The sequence below is a fragment of the Varanus komodoensis genome, unplaced genomic scaffold, assembly GCF_004798865.1.
Source record: "Varanus komodoensis strain SLA01 unplaced genomic scaffold, ASM479886v1 scaffold63, whole genome shotgun sequence".
Taxonomy (NCBI): Eukaryota; Metazoa; Chordata; class Lepidosauria; order Squamata; family Varanidae; genus Varanus; species Varanus komodoensis.
In genome coordinates, this window is record NW_025336259.1 from 2,996,414 (window position 1) to 3,012,857 (window position 16,444).

General features: G+C 47.1%; 1 protein-coding gene across 1 annotated transcript; it reads right to left on the reverse strand.

Moving 5' to 3' along the window:
• Positions 1 to 7,197: 7,197 nt before the first annotated feature.
• LOC123033556 (NADH dehydrogenase [ubiquinone] 1 subunit C2-like) lies at positions 7,198 to 12,853 on the reverse strand. The gene is made up of 3 exons (XM_044450210.1): positions 12,609 to 12,853; positions 10,587 to 10,730; positions 7,198 to 7,417 (listed from the first exon to the last, which is right to left on the reverse strand). The coding sequence occupies exons 1-3, from the start codon at positions 12,754 to 12,756 to the stop codon at positions 7,368 to 7,370; spliced, it is 342 nt and encodes a 113-aa protein (XP_044306145.1). The 5' UTR covers positions 12,757 to 12,853; the 3' UTR covers positions 7,198 to 7,367.
• Between the last annotated feature and the right edge of the window lie 3,591 nt (positions 12,854 to 16,444).

A 16,444-nucleotide genomic window follows, 5' to 3' on the forward strand; every position in this document is an offset into this window, starting at 1 on the left:
GTGGGGGAAATAAGACCTTTCGTATCACTGTCGATGTTGCTAACTGTGGCAAGGACCTCAGAATACAACAAATAAAACTGCTTTTTTAAATTAAAGTATTATTATTATTACTGCCACTGAATCAATCCATTAAATTTCTGTACCGCCCAGTAGCTGAAGCTCTCTGAGTGGGTCATGCTAGGAGTTGTAGTTCAACACATCTGGACAGCTGTTTTATAGCAAAAGTACACCAAAGCATGCATTTATAGATCCCAGAAAAGTGCTTTCTATAGGTCAAACTGACCTCACCTATTAGGTACCATTGCCTACAGTCCTATGCAAGTTTGGAGAGCTGTAAGACCACTTTTTATCAAACCTTGTAGAGCATTGTACCGAACGAGAATTCTTGCAAGTTTTAAAAAAAGTTTCTATCCTGTAATTTCTGACCCAAGAGGAGCCCAAAGCAGTTTCCAACATAGTAAACACCTGTACAGACTGCCAGGAAATTTTGCATTGTGTCTCCAATTGTCCAAAGGACTGGGGTCTAACCAGCTGGAAACAAGAACTGCCAGCGAGTTTGACAGGTCAGGTTTCCCTGTTCTCTCTTCATCCTGCTTTGTCATCCATCCCACAACTTATATTTCAATATTCTGCTCACCCTCGACGTTTACAAGCCTTTGTCAGTCCATTTATGGTCGGGTGGGGGTTTAGAAACATCTGGACTAATGCATATTTGGGATTCTGCTAAGCATGTAGAAGCTGGAAACGTATTTTTGGGTGGCCCATTTTGCTGCCAAAGTGATGGGCACTGCTCTCTCCGAGTGTTTATTATATGGACTGGGACAACACTGATGCAAAGAAAACCCCATATAAGAAATATTCGCTCAAGTTCTCCTAGAAATGCAAAGTTCCAAGGGTGCAGGGCTTAGCTGGATTAGGTTTCAATTGCAAAGAGGTCACTGAGAACTTATTTCTTCTAATATTCGCATTTATGTACAAATATCACAGCTGGATATAAGTCGGGGTACAGCATTAAGCACTCTGACATACTCTCCTATGTCCTAAAGTTCAGCACTTTCATACTGAACCTCCAAACTCTTTGGAGGAAATGTAGAGAACATCTGAGACGTTGTTTCCAATCTGGTGTCCTTCAGCTGTGTTGGACAGTTAATTCTATCATCTTCAGGAAGCTTGGCTAGTGTCTACATGGGCTCGGGATGATGGGAGTTGTAGTGCAATGCATCTGCAGGGCACCAGGTTGAAGAGTAGGCATTTTAGACATTTGGTTATTTATCTGTGCGTGCATTCAGTTTATATTCCACCCTTCTAGCAAAAGCATTGTCAACCTAGTTAACAATACAGATACCAATTAAATGCAAACCCAGTTTGGTTTAGTGGCACTGGGGGAGGCCAGGACTGGGAATTCAGGTCCCACATAGCCGTGATGCTCAGTGGGTAATTTTGGGCCAGTCACTGGCTTTCAGGCTAGCCCACCTCACAGGGTTATGGTGAAGACAGATGGAGAGGAAGAGGATCCTGTATGTCACCTTGGTCTCTGAGGTGATATATAAAAGATGGGACATAACATTTAAGCAGATTCTTGATTAAAAGCAGAATAGAAAAGCAATGCATTAGAAGCACAAATGAAAGCAAGAAAGGAAGAGCTTCATGGGGGGAGTAGGGTTCCTTCCGGAATTGCATTCCCAAGCTATTTAAGCTTGTAGGCCTGTCTCTGAACTGGGAATGGAGGCAAGAGCAATGCTCAGCTCAGGCATCAAACATCTCAAAGGACAATGGTCGGGCCGGCAGCTTTGCACTGCCATTTCCGAAAGGCTTCCAAAGGTGGTCCCATGTACAGTGCACTGCCGTAGTCCAAGCTGGGCGACCAAGACTCTAGCAAGAGAAAAGCCAACCTTCCCCACTGGCACATCCAGCCTGGCTCCAGGTTTCTGAGGGTCGCTGGGCAAGACACCCTGAATGGTCCCCATCCTCAGGGAGCCTCCCAGCTCCTGTCCCCCCCCCCTTGCTTTGCTACCCCTTCCTGGCTTGACTGGCAGAGACCAGCCTTAAGGAGGCCTGCTCAAGGGGCCTGAAATTTGGGGCCGGCACGGCTGACGGATATGCGTGCCTTCAACCCTGAGACTTCCAGGTCTGGGCAGGAGGCAAATTCCCCTTCCCCAGCTGGGAACTGGCTGCCTCAGACGAGCAAGCGTGTGTGTGTGCAGAGCGCTTCCCAACAAAGTGGTCGGAATGGGAGATCCCTCTCTGGAGAGATGCAACTTTCCGGCCTCTCTGCTGAAAAGGAAGCTGTTTGCTAAACGACTGTGCTGTTGAGGTCGAATAAAAGAAACAACAGCACCCTTTTCTGGATCTGGTCCCGTCAAAGAATAAAAAGTTGTGGAGCTGAGCAAATCACAGGAGCCACATGTAGGGTCCATGTCTGTCCCGGGGTCCCAGCAAATCCCTGCTCCTGCTTTTGCCTTTGGGGTAAGCTCGGCGAAAATGTTGTTAGCGGGAGAGGCGCTCTTGCTTCAGGGCCCACCTCCTTTTCTAGGGTCTATAGAAGCTAAAAACTCCAAGAGGTTAAGATTACGTCCTCCAAGGAAGACCAAAGGTCTATGTTGTCGAACGCTGTGTGCGCACTGGCCAGCTGGTGCACCACGGGAAGCCCGCAAGTAGCACATGGATGCACAACTGCGCTCTTGCACGTGCTCCCTCGCGAATGGCGTACAGAGACCTCCTGCCTCTTAACTCCACTCCCCCCGAGAGCCACGGCCCCCACCCCGCCCCGCCCCCTCCTCCTCTTCCTCCATGTGTTTGTTGAATCCTTTTTTTCTTTTCTGATTTATATCCTGCCATTATCCTACAAAGGGCTCAAGGCAGCTTACATCTCCTCCATCTTATCCCCACAACAACAACCCTGTGAGGTAGGTTGGGCTGAGAGTCTGTGACTGGCCCAAAGTCACCCAGTGGGCTCCATGGCCGAGCGGAGACTCGAACCCGGATCGCCTGAGTCCCAGTCCCGTGCTCTTAACCACTACACCACACCGGCTCTCAATGAATGCTATCTTTGAATGCTATCCAAATGCTATCCTTTGAATGCTATCCTTTGAATGCTATCCAAACTGGTGGCCAGCACTGTGTCTTGTGACAGCAAGTTCCAGTTTAAAGACACCTGCTGTGAAGTAGTACTTCCTTTTCCCTGTCCTAGATCGCCTACTCTTCCACTTCCTTGAATGGCCCCAGGAAGAGCAGAGAGGAAGAAAAATCTCTCCCGCTGCAGTTTTTCCACACCAGGCATGATTTTGTACAAATGTTATCCATATAATGAGCCCTTTCCAGTTCTATTGCACAAAGCAATAGAACATACTTTGCGAAAAGTATGTTGCAAAGAAGCAACAGCTGCCTCGCTTGGCCAACAATTAGTCAGCTTACACAATTTATTAAAGAGACACTGCATTGACAACATAGAAACAGAAACGGAGCGAGTCAGAAGGGGTCTCCTGGGCCATCTAGTCTGACCCCTGGCTCTAGCCGGCTCCACTCCTGACATGCCTCCCATGTGCATGTCTAGCCCATCCTTGAACACCCTCCTTGATGGGGCCTCAACCACCTCCCATGGAAGCTCACTCCATACCCTTGGGGTCCTAACCGTCAGGAAGTACTTCCTGGCATCCACCCTAAATCTTGGTTCCCTGAGTTTTGCTCCATTGGAACACGTCCTGCCCTCCACTGCAGGGGAAAAAGTCATCCCCCACCTCTGCGTGGCACCCCCTTCTCTCCAGGCTGAAGAGACCCAGCTCCCTCAGTCTCTCCTCGGATGGCTTCCCCTGAAACCAGGCATCACCCTAGTGACCCTTTGCTGCACTGATTCCAACCTTGCTTCAGTATATCACAGAAGTGAGTACACCCCTCACATTTTCTAAATATTTTATTATATCTTTTCATGTGACAACCCTGAAGAAATGACACTTTGCTGCAATGTAAAGTAGTAATACAGCTTGCATAACAGTGTAAATTTGCTGTCCTTGCAAAATAACTCAACACACAGTCATCACTGTCTAAACCACTGGCAACAAAAGAGAGTACACCCCTAAGTGAAACTGTCCAAATTGGGCATTATTAGCCATTTTCCCTCCCCAGTGTCATGTGATAGTGTTACAAGGTCTCAGGTGTGAATGGGGAGCAGGTGTGTTAAATTTGGTGTTGTTTAATTTGCTCTCACTCTCTCATACTGGTCACTGGAAGTTCAACATGGCACCTCATGGCAAAGAACTCTCTGAGGATCTGAAAAAAAGAATTGCTGCTCTACATAAAGATGGCCTAGGCTATAAGAAGATTGCCAAGGCCCTGAAATTGAGCTGCAGCGTGGTGGCCAAGACCATACAGCAGTTTAACAGGATAGGTTCCACTCAGAACAGGCCTCGCCATGGTTGACCAAAGAAGTTGAGTGCACATGCTCAGCATCATATCCAGAGGTTTGCTTTGGGAAATAGACGTATGAATGCTGCCAGCATTGTTGCAGAGGTTGAAGGGGTGGTGGGTCAGCCTGTCAGTGCTCAGACCATACGCCACACACTGCATCAAATTGGTCTGCAGGGCTGTCATCCCAGAAGGAAGCCTCTTTTAAAGATGATGCACAAGAAAGCCCGCAAACAGTGTGCTGCAGACAAGCAGACTAAGGACATGGATTAGTGGAACCATGTCCTGTGGTCTGATGAGACCAAGATAAACTTATTTGGTTCAGATGGTGTCAAGCGTGTGTGGCGAAAACCAGGTGAGGCGTACAAAGACAAGTGTGTCTTGCCTACAGTCAAGCATGGTGGTGGGAGTGTCATGGTCTGGGGCTGCATGAGTGCTGCCAGCACTGGGGAGCTACAGTTCATTGAGGGAACCATGAATGCCAACATGTACTGTGACATACCGAAGCAGAGCATGATCCCCTCCCTTCGGAGACTGGGCCGCAGGGCAGTATTCCAACATGATAACGACCCCAAACACACCTCCAAGAAGACCACTGCCTTGCTAAAGAAGCTGAGGGTAAAGGTGATGGACTGGCCAAGCATGCCTCCAGAACTAAACCCTATCGGCATCTGTGGGGCATCCTGAAATGGAAGGTGGAGGAGCGCAAGGTCTCACCAGCTTTGTGATGTCGTCATGGAGGAGTGGAAGAGGACTCCAGTGGCAACCTGTGAAGCTCTGGTGAACTCCATGTCCAAGAGGGTTAAGGCAGTGCTGGAAAATAATGGCGGCCACACAAAATATTGACACGTTGGGCCCAATTTGGACAGGTTCACTTAGGGGTGTACTCACTTTTGTTGCCCGCGGTTTAGACACTGATGGCTGGGTGTTGAGTTATTTGAGGGGACAGCAAATTCACACTGTTATACAAGCTGTATTACTCACTACTTTACATTGCAGCAAAGTGTCATTTCTTCAGGGTTGTCACATGAAAAGATATAATAAAATATTTACAAAATGGGATGGGTCTACTCACTTCTGTGATATACTGTACATCCCGCTTGTAATGAGGGGCCCAGAATTGAACACGATACTCCAGTTGTGGGCGCATTTTGACTTCTTGCGTTACGCATCCTCCATTTCTAAACAGCTTAACACCTGTCTTTTGGGAGCAGCCTATAAAGTGCAAAGAAAAAGAACTAGGGTGGGAACTCCACACATATCAGTAGTTGCAAGATGAAACAGGTATATTGAATTTTTAAAAGGCAATTTTTTGAAGTTTCACAGAGCAGGCAATGTAAGCACATGATCAAAAAAAACCCACCCATTTTCAAGGTAAGTCAACAGGGTTTCAGGTCATGCTGCACTGCCTCTTCAAAAAACTTGTGGCATCCAAGGCAAAGAAGAGCAAGGCAGCCAAGATGTGCAAATAAGGGAGGTCTGTTTGAACAGGGAGATAAGTTGCAGCAACGACTTGCAATGGCAGGCCACCATTTCATCATCAGTTGCTGCAAACATGAAAGATGCTCACGCAGCCTCGGTGAGAGGAGTCAGGCGCAGAAGCATATTGCCAGATGTCAGTCCCCTGACAGATCAGACCTGTCAGTGGAGGAAACAGGAAACTTCCCAAGACATCAGGATGTGAAGGCCTGGGGGAGAAACTTTTTCAAAAAGACCCATGAACATTCATTTTTTCCGAAGGGATCCACACCTCAACAGAATAAAACCCTTGGTCGATAGGCCAATATTGTCAACACTGAAAAGCAGAGGCTCTCCAGGCAGGATTCCTCCCAGCTTTACCGAGATACTGAGTCTGGGACCTTCTGCATACACAGATATACCCCCTGCTTAATGGTTGTGCTTGGAAAGCTCCATGTGCATTGGAATTCTCTTTTGTGTTCCCAGGCATCCGGTACGTTCCCCGTTTAACCCTTGTCAGCCTCCTGCCACATGGTGCACTCCAGGTGTTTTCAAATACCAGCTCCCAGCACTTCTGAGCACTGGTCATGCTCACTGATGAAAGCCTACGTCCAAAACTAACTAGAGAGGCGGCTGGGGAACTAATAGGGTTGGGGCTATGTACTGCATAATTCGTAACCTCCACATAACCTGAATTGAACCTGATTCAAAACGTTTTCTGCTCTGGCTACTCCACCGTTTTGTTCAGCTGTTCAGTCATGTCTGACTATAAGTGATCTTATGGGCCAACTCTTGCCACACTTTCCAGTCCCGTGCCACCTGTCTCAGCTGAATGATGCTCTGGCCCGCATCCTCTTTGATGACGCCTCACCATCTCACTCTTCGGCGACCTGGTTTTCTCTTGCCACTGAGCATTCCTAGCATTCTATCTTTTCTAATGAGCGTGATCGCATGACGTGGCCAAAATACGCGAGTCTCAGCTTTGTTATGACTTAATCTGCTCCAGCGCCTGCTTGTTCGTCACCCCTCTGTCCATGGAATGAGTGGGAGCCTCTGCCAACACCACGGTTCAAGTGAGTCAATTTTCCTCTTGTGTAGCTTTTCACTGTCCAACTTTCACAACCATAAGTTGCAATAGGAAAAATAATCACTCAGACCCATCTGCACTTGGTCGCTGAGCTGATGTTCTTGTTTTTCCACACCGCTTGTCATTGCCATACGACCTAGTGAAATTCGTCGCTCTATTTCTGGACTGCATTCGCCCCTGCGAGTAATCAGTGATCGCAGGAAAGTGAATCCCTCTACACCCACCCACCCCCCAAAACAAGGGAACCAGGCTGTACTCAGTCATAGCTTTTAATGATAAGATTGCAGTCTACATGTTTAAATCAGGATCCCGTCCCAACTGCTGATGTACATTATATGCAAGTCCCATGCAAGAGGCTCGCGCTGGGACAAGAAATACGCACACACATCATTGAGCGAGACAGTAGCCACTCACAAAGTCTTCAGCGAACGGGATAGAAGTCCTCCAGAACTTCTGCCATAGTTTTCTTTTCTAACAAAAGAGAGAATACCAAAAAAAGTTTCAGTGGAAGACAGACAGAAACACCAGTGTATGCAGCCCTATGAAAATCGCAAAAACAAGAACATGCACTAAGGTGACCTTCCAAACCTTCAGCATCCCTACCCCGACTGGGGATGACAGGAGCTGTTCCACCAAGGAAGTATCCATGCGAACCTTAGATTCCTTCACCCCCTTGTGGTGATTTCATGCTACAGAACAGGGTTGCCAAGACCAATTTTCTTCCAGGTTACCAGAAAGGGAAACTTTACAAACAGAATAGAGACATTTCAGTAAATGAATCAGATGGTTTGTAAGCAAGCTCTTGACCATTTTTAAACCCTTGATACAGGTATGATTTCCTCTTGATCTTGCAGGATATTAGAGCAAACACCCAATTCAACCAGCAGAGAGCCAGCACCTGCTGTCAGAAGCCCATTCTTAATACTATCAAGTTTTGTCCCTGCCTATTATACCGGCACCACCAGAACAAAAATAGTCACAAAAACCAAACCCGTCTGCTTTTAGTCTGGGTAAAGCTTTCACTGGTTGATCTACTGATGAAGGAAGGCACAATCAGCAACACCAGGACTGACTGCCATCCCATTTGCATCTGCCGGTACATACCAGAAATTACGTGTGCTATTCATGCCCTGCCTTTTCCTCTGAGGAGCCCCTGAACACGTTCTCCAGAACAACCCTGTGGGGCAGGCCAGGCTGAGAGGGCCTGACTGGCCCAGGCACCCAGCAGGCTTCATGGCTGAGAGGGGACTCTAGCCCAAGTCTCCCCAGTTCTAGCCCAAGGCTGACCACCATGACACACACAATATTTCCCCAGGTGAGCGTGTGGGCAGAGCCAGCTAAAGGGTTTGAAAGGGTTTAATTGGCAGCATTGCCTTCCAATCTCCGGATGCATAGATGGACATCCCATTGCCATATCTTATTATGGTATTTCAAGGTCTATTGCCTTGATTAGTGCCTCAACTATAACTTTACCACCTTAACTGTTGAAAGGTTTACAGAACGCAGAAAGCTTCTGTCTAATATTTAAACTCTATTATCTGTTATACCTCAAAGTTTAATTTAGGTTAGAAACACAGTATGTTAAAAAAAAGATTATCACCTGTCCTCTAAAGATCTATTGTCCTGACTACAGACAGAGAAATCACTGCTCCATTTCTCAACAAGCCAATTCCACACCAGGAGCTACAAGGACAGTTTGTCCAGAAATTGGCAATAATTAGGGAAAAACCACATCTCTGGTCCTTGAAACATCCCTGAAACTCAGGACAAGTCAAGTTTCTATAAAAGCAAACCAAAGTCCTGGAGAGGGCAATCTGTGATTTCTTGCTCATGTGTATTATGCTAAGATGTCAGTCCATCATTAAGTACAGCAACAAAATGTGGTTTTGTTAATTTATTAATGTGGTTTTAAATTTTTAACATAATGCAATACCGTTTTTATTGTTTTAAAGTTATTGTTGTTCACCATCCAGAAAGTTTCAGCTATTTGGTAGCATGGAAATAAAAATAATATTTTGCTATCACTGACTTCTTGAACTGATTCTTGTCTTCCTGCAGTCTCATATATGTAATTTTTAAATAGTAATCCAATGCTGACTTGTGATTTTGCTATATTGTGAGACACATGAAGGCCAGATTTTTAAAGAAAATTCTCACTTGTGTATTGGTTCTTGCTGCTTGATTGCTCCTGCAACTGGCAGGAAGAGCTAAACAAACCAGGGACTTCTGCTGAGAGTGACATCCAAGCCAGAATGGACTCTGGTTTTCTTATCAAGCCAGATTCATAAACCAAAAACAACCCATGGCTTGTGACTCTGGCTGTTATTCCAGGTGGTGATGTCAAGCTAAACAAGTCACAGACATGGAGTGTTGTCCTCTGAGGGAGAAAGACAAGCCCTACCCCACCCTTCAGCAACTTCCAGTTCATAGCCAGAAGCAACCAGTCAAGCTTGACTTTACCACATTAACAGGGGAACATCCATAACTTAGGCAGTTGAAAGACTAAAGGCGCAACACAAGAAATGCCCTTAGAGGCATTCTCCTCACAACAGGCTCCGGAGATCAGCCACTCTATGATTTTTCAGACAGGAATCCATGGTCAAGAACAGCAACTTTTAAACCTAGCTTTCCTAGGACCATGACCATGATTGGCTGAAAAGGATTGTGTGCCTCACAAAAATGGACTTACTACGGATGGAATTTTGAAAGCTCCTCAAGGCAGAGAATGATTATCTGCTTCCATTACTCTGGAAAAGCACCGCTTATGTCACTCGAATTAAACAAATAGGTAGTGCTTAACATTTTTTATTCAGGAATGTAGATGTAACTATGGTTAAATGGTAATTATATTTTGATATTAACACATGTGTGGTTTATAGATCAGGTGGGCAAATATTTGATTAACAACCTGCCCCTGCATCTGCTAATCTGCTTTATTATTTTCTTTGGTTACTGTTTTAAGTTGTCTACCTTTACTGTAGTTACTATTACTTTGTACTGTTTTTCCATTGTGTTTTTTTATTGTACACAATCTTTGGTAAGCTCTCTGCATCTCTGCATTAACAAAAAAAGAGGAGAAGAGGAATAACTAACACCCTCCTCTAACAGCAAGCTCAGGTGCTAGAAACTGAGCCAAAACAATGCCACTTGAGAAACAAGAAGGAAGTCTTATCATGCTGGGGGAAGTCAAAGGTTTACAGAAGTACAAAAAATGTTAAAAAATCAAAGGGGGCAAAATTTCCGAAAAACAGCCCAGGGAAGACGATGCATGCTCAGTAGCCAAGGAAGGCTGAGAGGCAGCAGAAAACAACAGTGGAAAACTAGTGGGCTGGACGGATGTGTGGAACGGAGCATCCTAAATGAGGACAGGACTGGCCAGCATCCTGCAAAGAAGCATTCCTATCTGGGGGATGAGAAAATAACTACAAGATTTTGTTGCAATTATGCTATTGGCATGACTTCCCTAATGAATTTCATCTGCTGCAGCAGCACAGTTTGGGCAATGAAATAACTTTAACAACTGCTTTGTATGAGCCCGACTGTTGAGGGGCTGCACACCATCAGCTCTTGTGGAAGCTGTGTAACATAAATTTATAACATTTATTTATAAAATAAATAAAAACAAACAACATAAATGTACCTTGCTTTACAAAATCCTCAGGATGATGCCTTATGTACTCTGAAATCTCTCTGTCTCTCTTAGCAAATGCATAATTGGATCGTTTAACAAGGTAATGGCCAATATAAAAGCCCACCGATGCCCACAGAATTTGGCGATGAACACCTAGAACACAAGGACAAGGAAAAAGAAAGAGTGACGCCTGGCCGGTAAGTTAACAGGCATCTGCATACAGCTGCTTTAATTTTGTTTTTAATAAAGGAAATAAAGACTTTTGGAAGAAAAGCCAAAATTTATTTATTTATTTATTAAAACATTTCTATGCCGCCCCATTCGCCGAAGCCTCGGGGCGGCTCACAACATAAAATTAAAACATAATACATACAACAAATTAACAATATAAAATAAGTCGCCCTGGCCAGATAAAATAAGCGAATAATATTAACAATTAAAATGACGTTTAAATAAAAAGGTCTTCGCCTGGCGCCGAAAAACAAGTAACGACGGCGCCAGGCGGACCTCTCTAGGGAGTGCATTCCATAGATTGGGCGCCACCGCAGAGAAAGCCCTCCTCAGAGTACCTATCCTCCTAATTTCTTTCACGGAGGGTTCCCGGAGAAGGGTCTCTCCTGCAAATTGTGCCACACAGCACCAAATCAGCAAGAATTACCTGTCCCCTTTTATCTGCATTATTTGGGGTTTCACACAGGAAACATACTGAGCCCCCTTATCCCATTGTCTCTCCATTGTAACCTCCCTGTTGGAGCATGCAGTCTTTTTTCTTCCCCAGCGCACTCTGGCCCTGCCCACACCATGCAGCTTTTGCTTCTCTTTATCACCTCACTAGTTTTTCCTAAGAAAGTAGGAAGTTGCTTTACAGCCACTTGGACTATTTGTCCACCTAGCCTAGGCCTTCCCACTCCACTGCTTCCAGTCTAGGGTCTCAGGCAGAGAAAATTCTATCAGCTGCCATCTGAACCATGGCAATAGCAGGCCCTGGAACTTTCTCCATGCAAAATGGTTGCTATACTCCTCTAGAACTCCCAGTGAACAGATGATAAAATAGCAGGTTTTAAAAAACATGGCAACACCCAATGAAAATGCTCAGTTATGGCTAAGATGAAAAGGTAAGACTCTAGGATCTGTCTGAAGACCTATAGTGTTAGTGCCTGTCAGAGTTAATTGGAGCAGAATTACAAAAGTAGGGGGCCACTATTTAAAAGGTACAGTCCCTCAAGGCCACCAACCTGACTGACATGCACATGGTAGGCATGGCTGGAGCTGGGGTCAGACGAGATGGTCTGGGAGACCCCTTCTGGCTATGTTTCCAATTGGTCTTACAGACAGGCACACACCCAGGGCCTCTGAGGTTGATCTCAGAATGCAGGCAGATTGTTATGGGTGAAGACGTTCCTTCAGGTAATTTGCTCCCAAACCAGGAAGGCTTCAAGGATAATCCCAGCATTTTGAATTTGGCTTGAAAGGCAGAATGTCACAAAGCAAGCAGGTCCTTGCATTGGCTCCTCCTCTTTCTTGTTGCAGGTGAACAAGAAGGATGCAGTGCTAAAGAAGACAAGCAACTGCAGCAATTGCATTACAAAGGCAAATGCTGCCCTGCTTTCCTCTGGTTCTTCTCCTCGGGGTCCAAACCCCAAGCCCTGTCCTTTATTAAGGACAAAGGGGGCTCGCCTCAAGCAACAACAGCACTCTGTTCCTCTGTTGCAAGTCAGCCTCAGCAGAAACAGCCGCCCCCTCCTCGCCTTGCACCTGGTCCTCATAGGTGCACTGGTTCTGGGAACGGGGGCTGTTTAGCTATGCGTCCCTTCATGAGTGGATCTGGCCCTGCGTGAAAAGTCCATCCGTACCTCTCGCTCCCCCCCACCCCCCTCTATTTCGAAAACCACGCCGCGGCCCTCCACAAACCAGAGCGGGCCTCTGAGCATGCACGGAGTGACTTCCCCCCGCATTCCTCCCGCTCCGAGAACTTAATAGCGAGGGGGGCCTCCCGGCGGGCGTGACTCCCGCCCCTCCCGCTCGACTGACCCGCGGCCAGGATAGGCCTCCTGTTGAGGCCGTTCTCGATCAGGGCGCCGCTCCAGCCCACGAAGGCCATCCAGACCGAGACGAAGCTGAACAGCGGCGGCGGCGGCAGCGACCGCGCCTCGTCCGGCAGCCGGAGCCAGAGATGCATGGCGCCGCAGGGGAGGACGAGCGAGGGGGACCCCGCGGAGCCGCACGAAGACGCCGCGGCGGCAGCAGCGCCAACTCCCGGTCCAAGGGCACCGCGGTCCGGCCGCGATTCCGTCCCCGCGGCGCGCGCGCCCCGCACGAAGGTTCCGCTCGCTTTCGTTCCGCACGAAGGTTCCGCGCGCTGTGCAGGAGACCCTCTGGCCCAGCGCCCTGCAGCCCAGGGGCAGCGGCGGAAATGAAGGTGCGGGGCTCTGCGGGTCGCCGATGCCCCCCCGGATGAACCGGCTTTTGGCCCAGGGCTCCTTCCTGATGCCTCTCCTGGAATCTTTCTGCCTGCGATTTCCCCCTCAAATCATGGACCCTCCTCTCTCTCGCCCATGCATCCCTCATGTTTGCAAATAAGCTGTCCTTACGAGACTGGGTGCTTTAAAGACGGGCAGCTGCACTGGAGCTTAAGAGCATGTGCAGAGTTGTTTACTCGCAAAGTCGTGCCCGACCCACCACGACCCCGTGGACAACATTCCTCCAGGCTCTCCTGTCCTCCACCATCCCCTGGAGTCCACCCAAGCCCACACCCACCGCCCCAGTGACCCCATCCAGCCTCCTCACTTACGGAGTAGCAGGCGCAATTTTGTGCATCTCTTCTACCCTGCGTCCTCAGCTCGGATCCTAGCATCGCTGCTGCCCCGGAATGCTGGACACACGCATTGACATGGGGCACCCCACGTTTTTGAGGGGGACCCTGGCTTTGTTGCCAAGCCCCACCAGATCACAGCTCTGATGGAGTAAGCCAAAGCAGCAGTCGCGGCGATCCAATCTACATGGACTCTCAGCAGCTCTTTCGTGGTTATTTCTGGCCTTGCTGAGCAACTCGGTGCCATCCAGAGGCGCTTATTTCTGCCCTGGCTCTTTTCCTCTATGCTTCCAAGTCCTTTCCCTGCTTTTCTCCGGACAACCATGTGAGATGGGTTGGGACTGCAATTTCCATCATTCCCAACCAGCATGGCCAGTAGTCGTAGCCTTACACATTTGGAGAACACCATATTGGAGATGGTGAAACTAGATACAACGGGGGTTGTAGTTTGGACTTAGCTCTTACACAAGGTAGTTCAATGTAACCGCAAAGATAGTTGCAGTCCTGCCACCCCAAATGCTTTCAGCTAGAGTTGTGAGTTAAAAGAATGAGTGGCTGAAAGAAATAGTGTCAGAATCCCGGAATCTCAATTTGAGAAGAGGGAATAAAACTTGGGTTCGTGGGAAAGACCAAGCATCCAGACCATCTGAGGCTTTATTGTTTTACCCCCAAGGTTCCCGTGGTACACTCACGATAATGCATGCATTACCGGGCAGGCAGAGATGAACTCTGCTGCAAAGCTTCAACACCATTACAGGGCATTTATGGGGACACAGGTACAGGGCAATCGATGACAGAATGCAGATTACAATAAGATTCCGAGGTCATCACATGCAGAACAGATAAAGAAATGTCAGTCAATCACACAGTAACAATGAGATTAGTATTGACACTTTAGTTGATTAACTTGAACCCATCTCCAGGTCTGCTCAGACATGCAAATTCAAGCCACTAGAAACTATTCATGATAAGCTCAGACCCTTATCTCTAAAACATTCTGCATGATCAGGGCACATGAAGCCCTCTGGGCTATCAAAAGATTATTGTAAACTGAATTCCAACAATGACTATTTATAATGTATATTTGGGCTAAAATGGCCTACTGTAGCGTACAGCTAAAGGTGAGAGAAAGGAGCTGGGGAATGCCATTTTAAACAGTGACAGCTTGGTTTTGAGAAGGAAGACAGGATTTGATCCCACAATGCAAAGGCACACAGGAGTAATGCTTTTCAGACAGGATTTACCCAAATTTTCCCAACAATAGGAACTTGATTTGGGAGGCAGAGGTACTGTTGGTGGAGTGTTTCATCTACAGAGCAAAGCTCAGCCTTTTCTGGGCATTCTTGGTGTATTCCTAGCCCCAAATCAAGCACACAGCTTCAAGCATCAGTTCTACTCCTACACCCAGAAATGTTTGTAGTAGCTAAAGTAATCACAAGTGTCTCTGACTGACTTTGACTGGTGTGCCAATCACATCTCTTCTTGGGAAAGTCAGATTCCAAGGTTACGCATGGGTTGCTCATCTCCAAGCTGCTCCCAAAAGGTTTTTAAAAAAAGGTTTAAAATTCTGCTGCTGCCACATCGGTGAAGCACTGCAGAGCTTCAGTGACTTAATAGGCCAGGAAGGACTTCCTGACAGTTAGGACCCCTAGGATAAGGAACGGGCTTCCAGGGGAGGTGGTTGAAGCCCCAGTGGTGAGGGTACTGGCGCCGGGGATCAGACTAGATGGCCTGGGAAGCCCCTTCTGACTTGCTATGTTTCTGTAGCTAATATAGTCGAGACTTGCATTGATGGCCTGTTTGCAGGGTCAATTCGAAGTTCTGGCTCTTTCATATGAACTGGAATTCAGTTGGAACTTGGGTACATGTCATTACCTACCCAAATGATACACTCCCTTTAACACACTCCCTTTAACAAATGAGGGGAGTCAACGTGGTGTGGTGGTTAAGAGTGTGGGACTGGGACTCAGACAATCTGGGCTCTAGTCCCTGCTCAGTCATGGAGCCAACTGGGTGACTGGGCCAGTCAGAACTTACAGGGTTGTTGCTGTGAGGATAAGATTGAGAGGAGGATAATGATGCAAGCCAGGAAAGAAAGGCAGGCAGGCAGGCAGGCAGGCAGGCAGGATATAAATTTGCCTTTAGATTAAATAATCCAGGTGCCCCTGCCAATTGTATTTTTAGCAGGAGCAATTTTCCAAGGGAAGCACCCACTTTATGGAACATCTTGCTCCAGTTCTTCCCGACATGGTGTGAATTTTGGCACCAGGTGAAAACCTCTTTCAGAAATGTCTGAAACTAGTTTTTGGTATTAATCATTAGTTTTCCTTTATAGGTTGCTGCTTATTGCTAGTTCCTGTGATTTTTCTGTTATTCTAGGTTTAGGTTTACTGCTTGATACTGTTTCTAATATTTATTTCAAGCTTTTATATCCCTCCCTTCACAGTGTCTCAGGGCGGAAATACAATAAAATACATGAGTTTTTTCAGCTGAGTTTATACCCAAAGAAAAGCTGGTATGGTTAAAATTTATATACAAGCATTTTAATGTGTTTGTGCATGTTCAACACACACGACAGGTAACTTTGAGCTTTGGCATTTCCCAGGATGTGTCCTCCTGTCCCAGCAGAGAATCCCAGTGGCCACAGAATGCTTTGGGATCTCCTTTCCAAGGCCAGTCTCTGCTCTGAGCTCAGTTAGACCTGGCTGCTTCCTAAAACTGCAAACATGGCCATGAAGGAAGGAAAAGGGGTGAGTGCAGTGGAGTGGACTGGAGTAGAGTGGAGTAGGGTAGGGTGGAGAGCATCCAGAATATGAAGAACCCTGTGGTATTTCCTGCCCCAATCCCACCAGCTTCAGAGACTGTCTACAGTCCAGAAATCAGACACATTGGTGCAAACTGTCCTCATCTTCCTCCTACCCGGCTTGCAGGGTCTCAGGGCACTGGATTCACAGACGCCTCCATCTTCAGAGGCTTCCATCTCACCCAGGTGTGCTCCACAAGATGGCACCATGAGCAGTTGCTTACCAGCCAATGGCACTTTGCACCTTTGCCT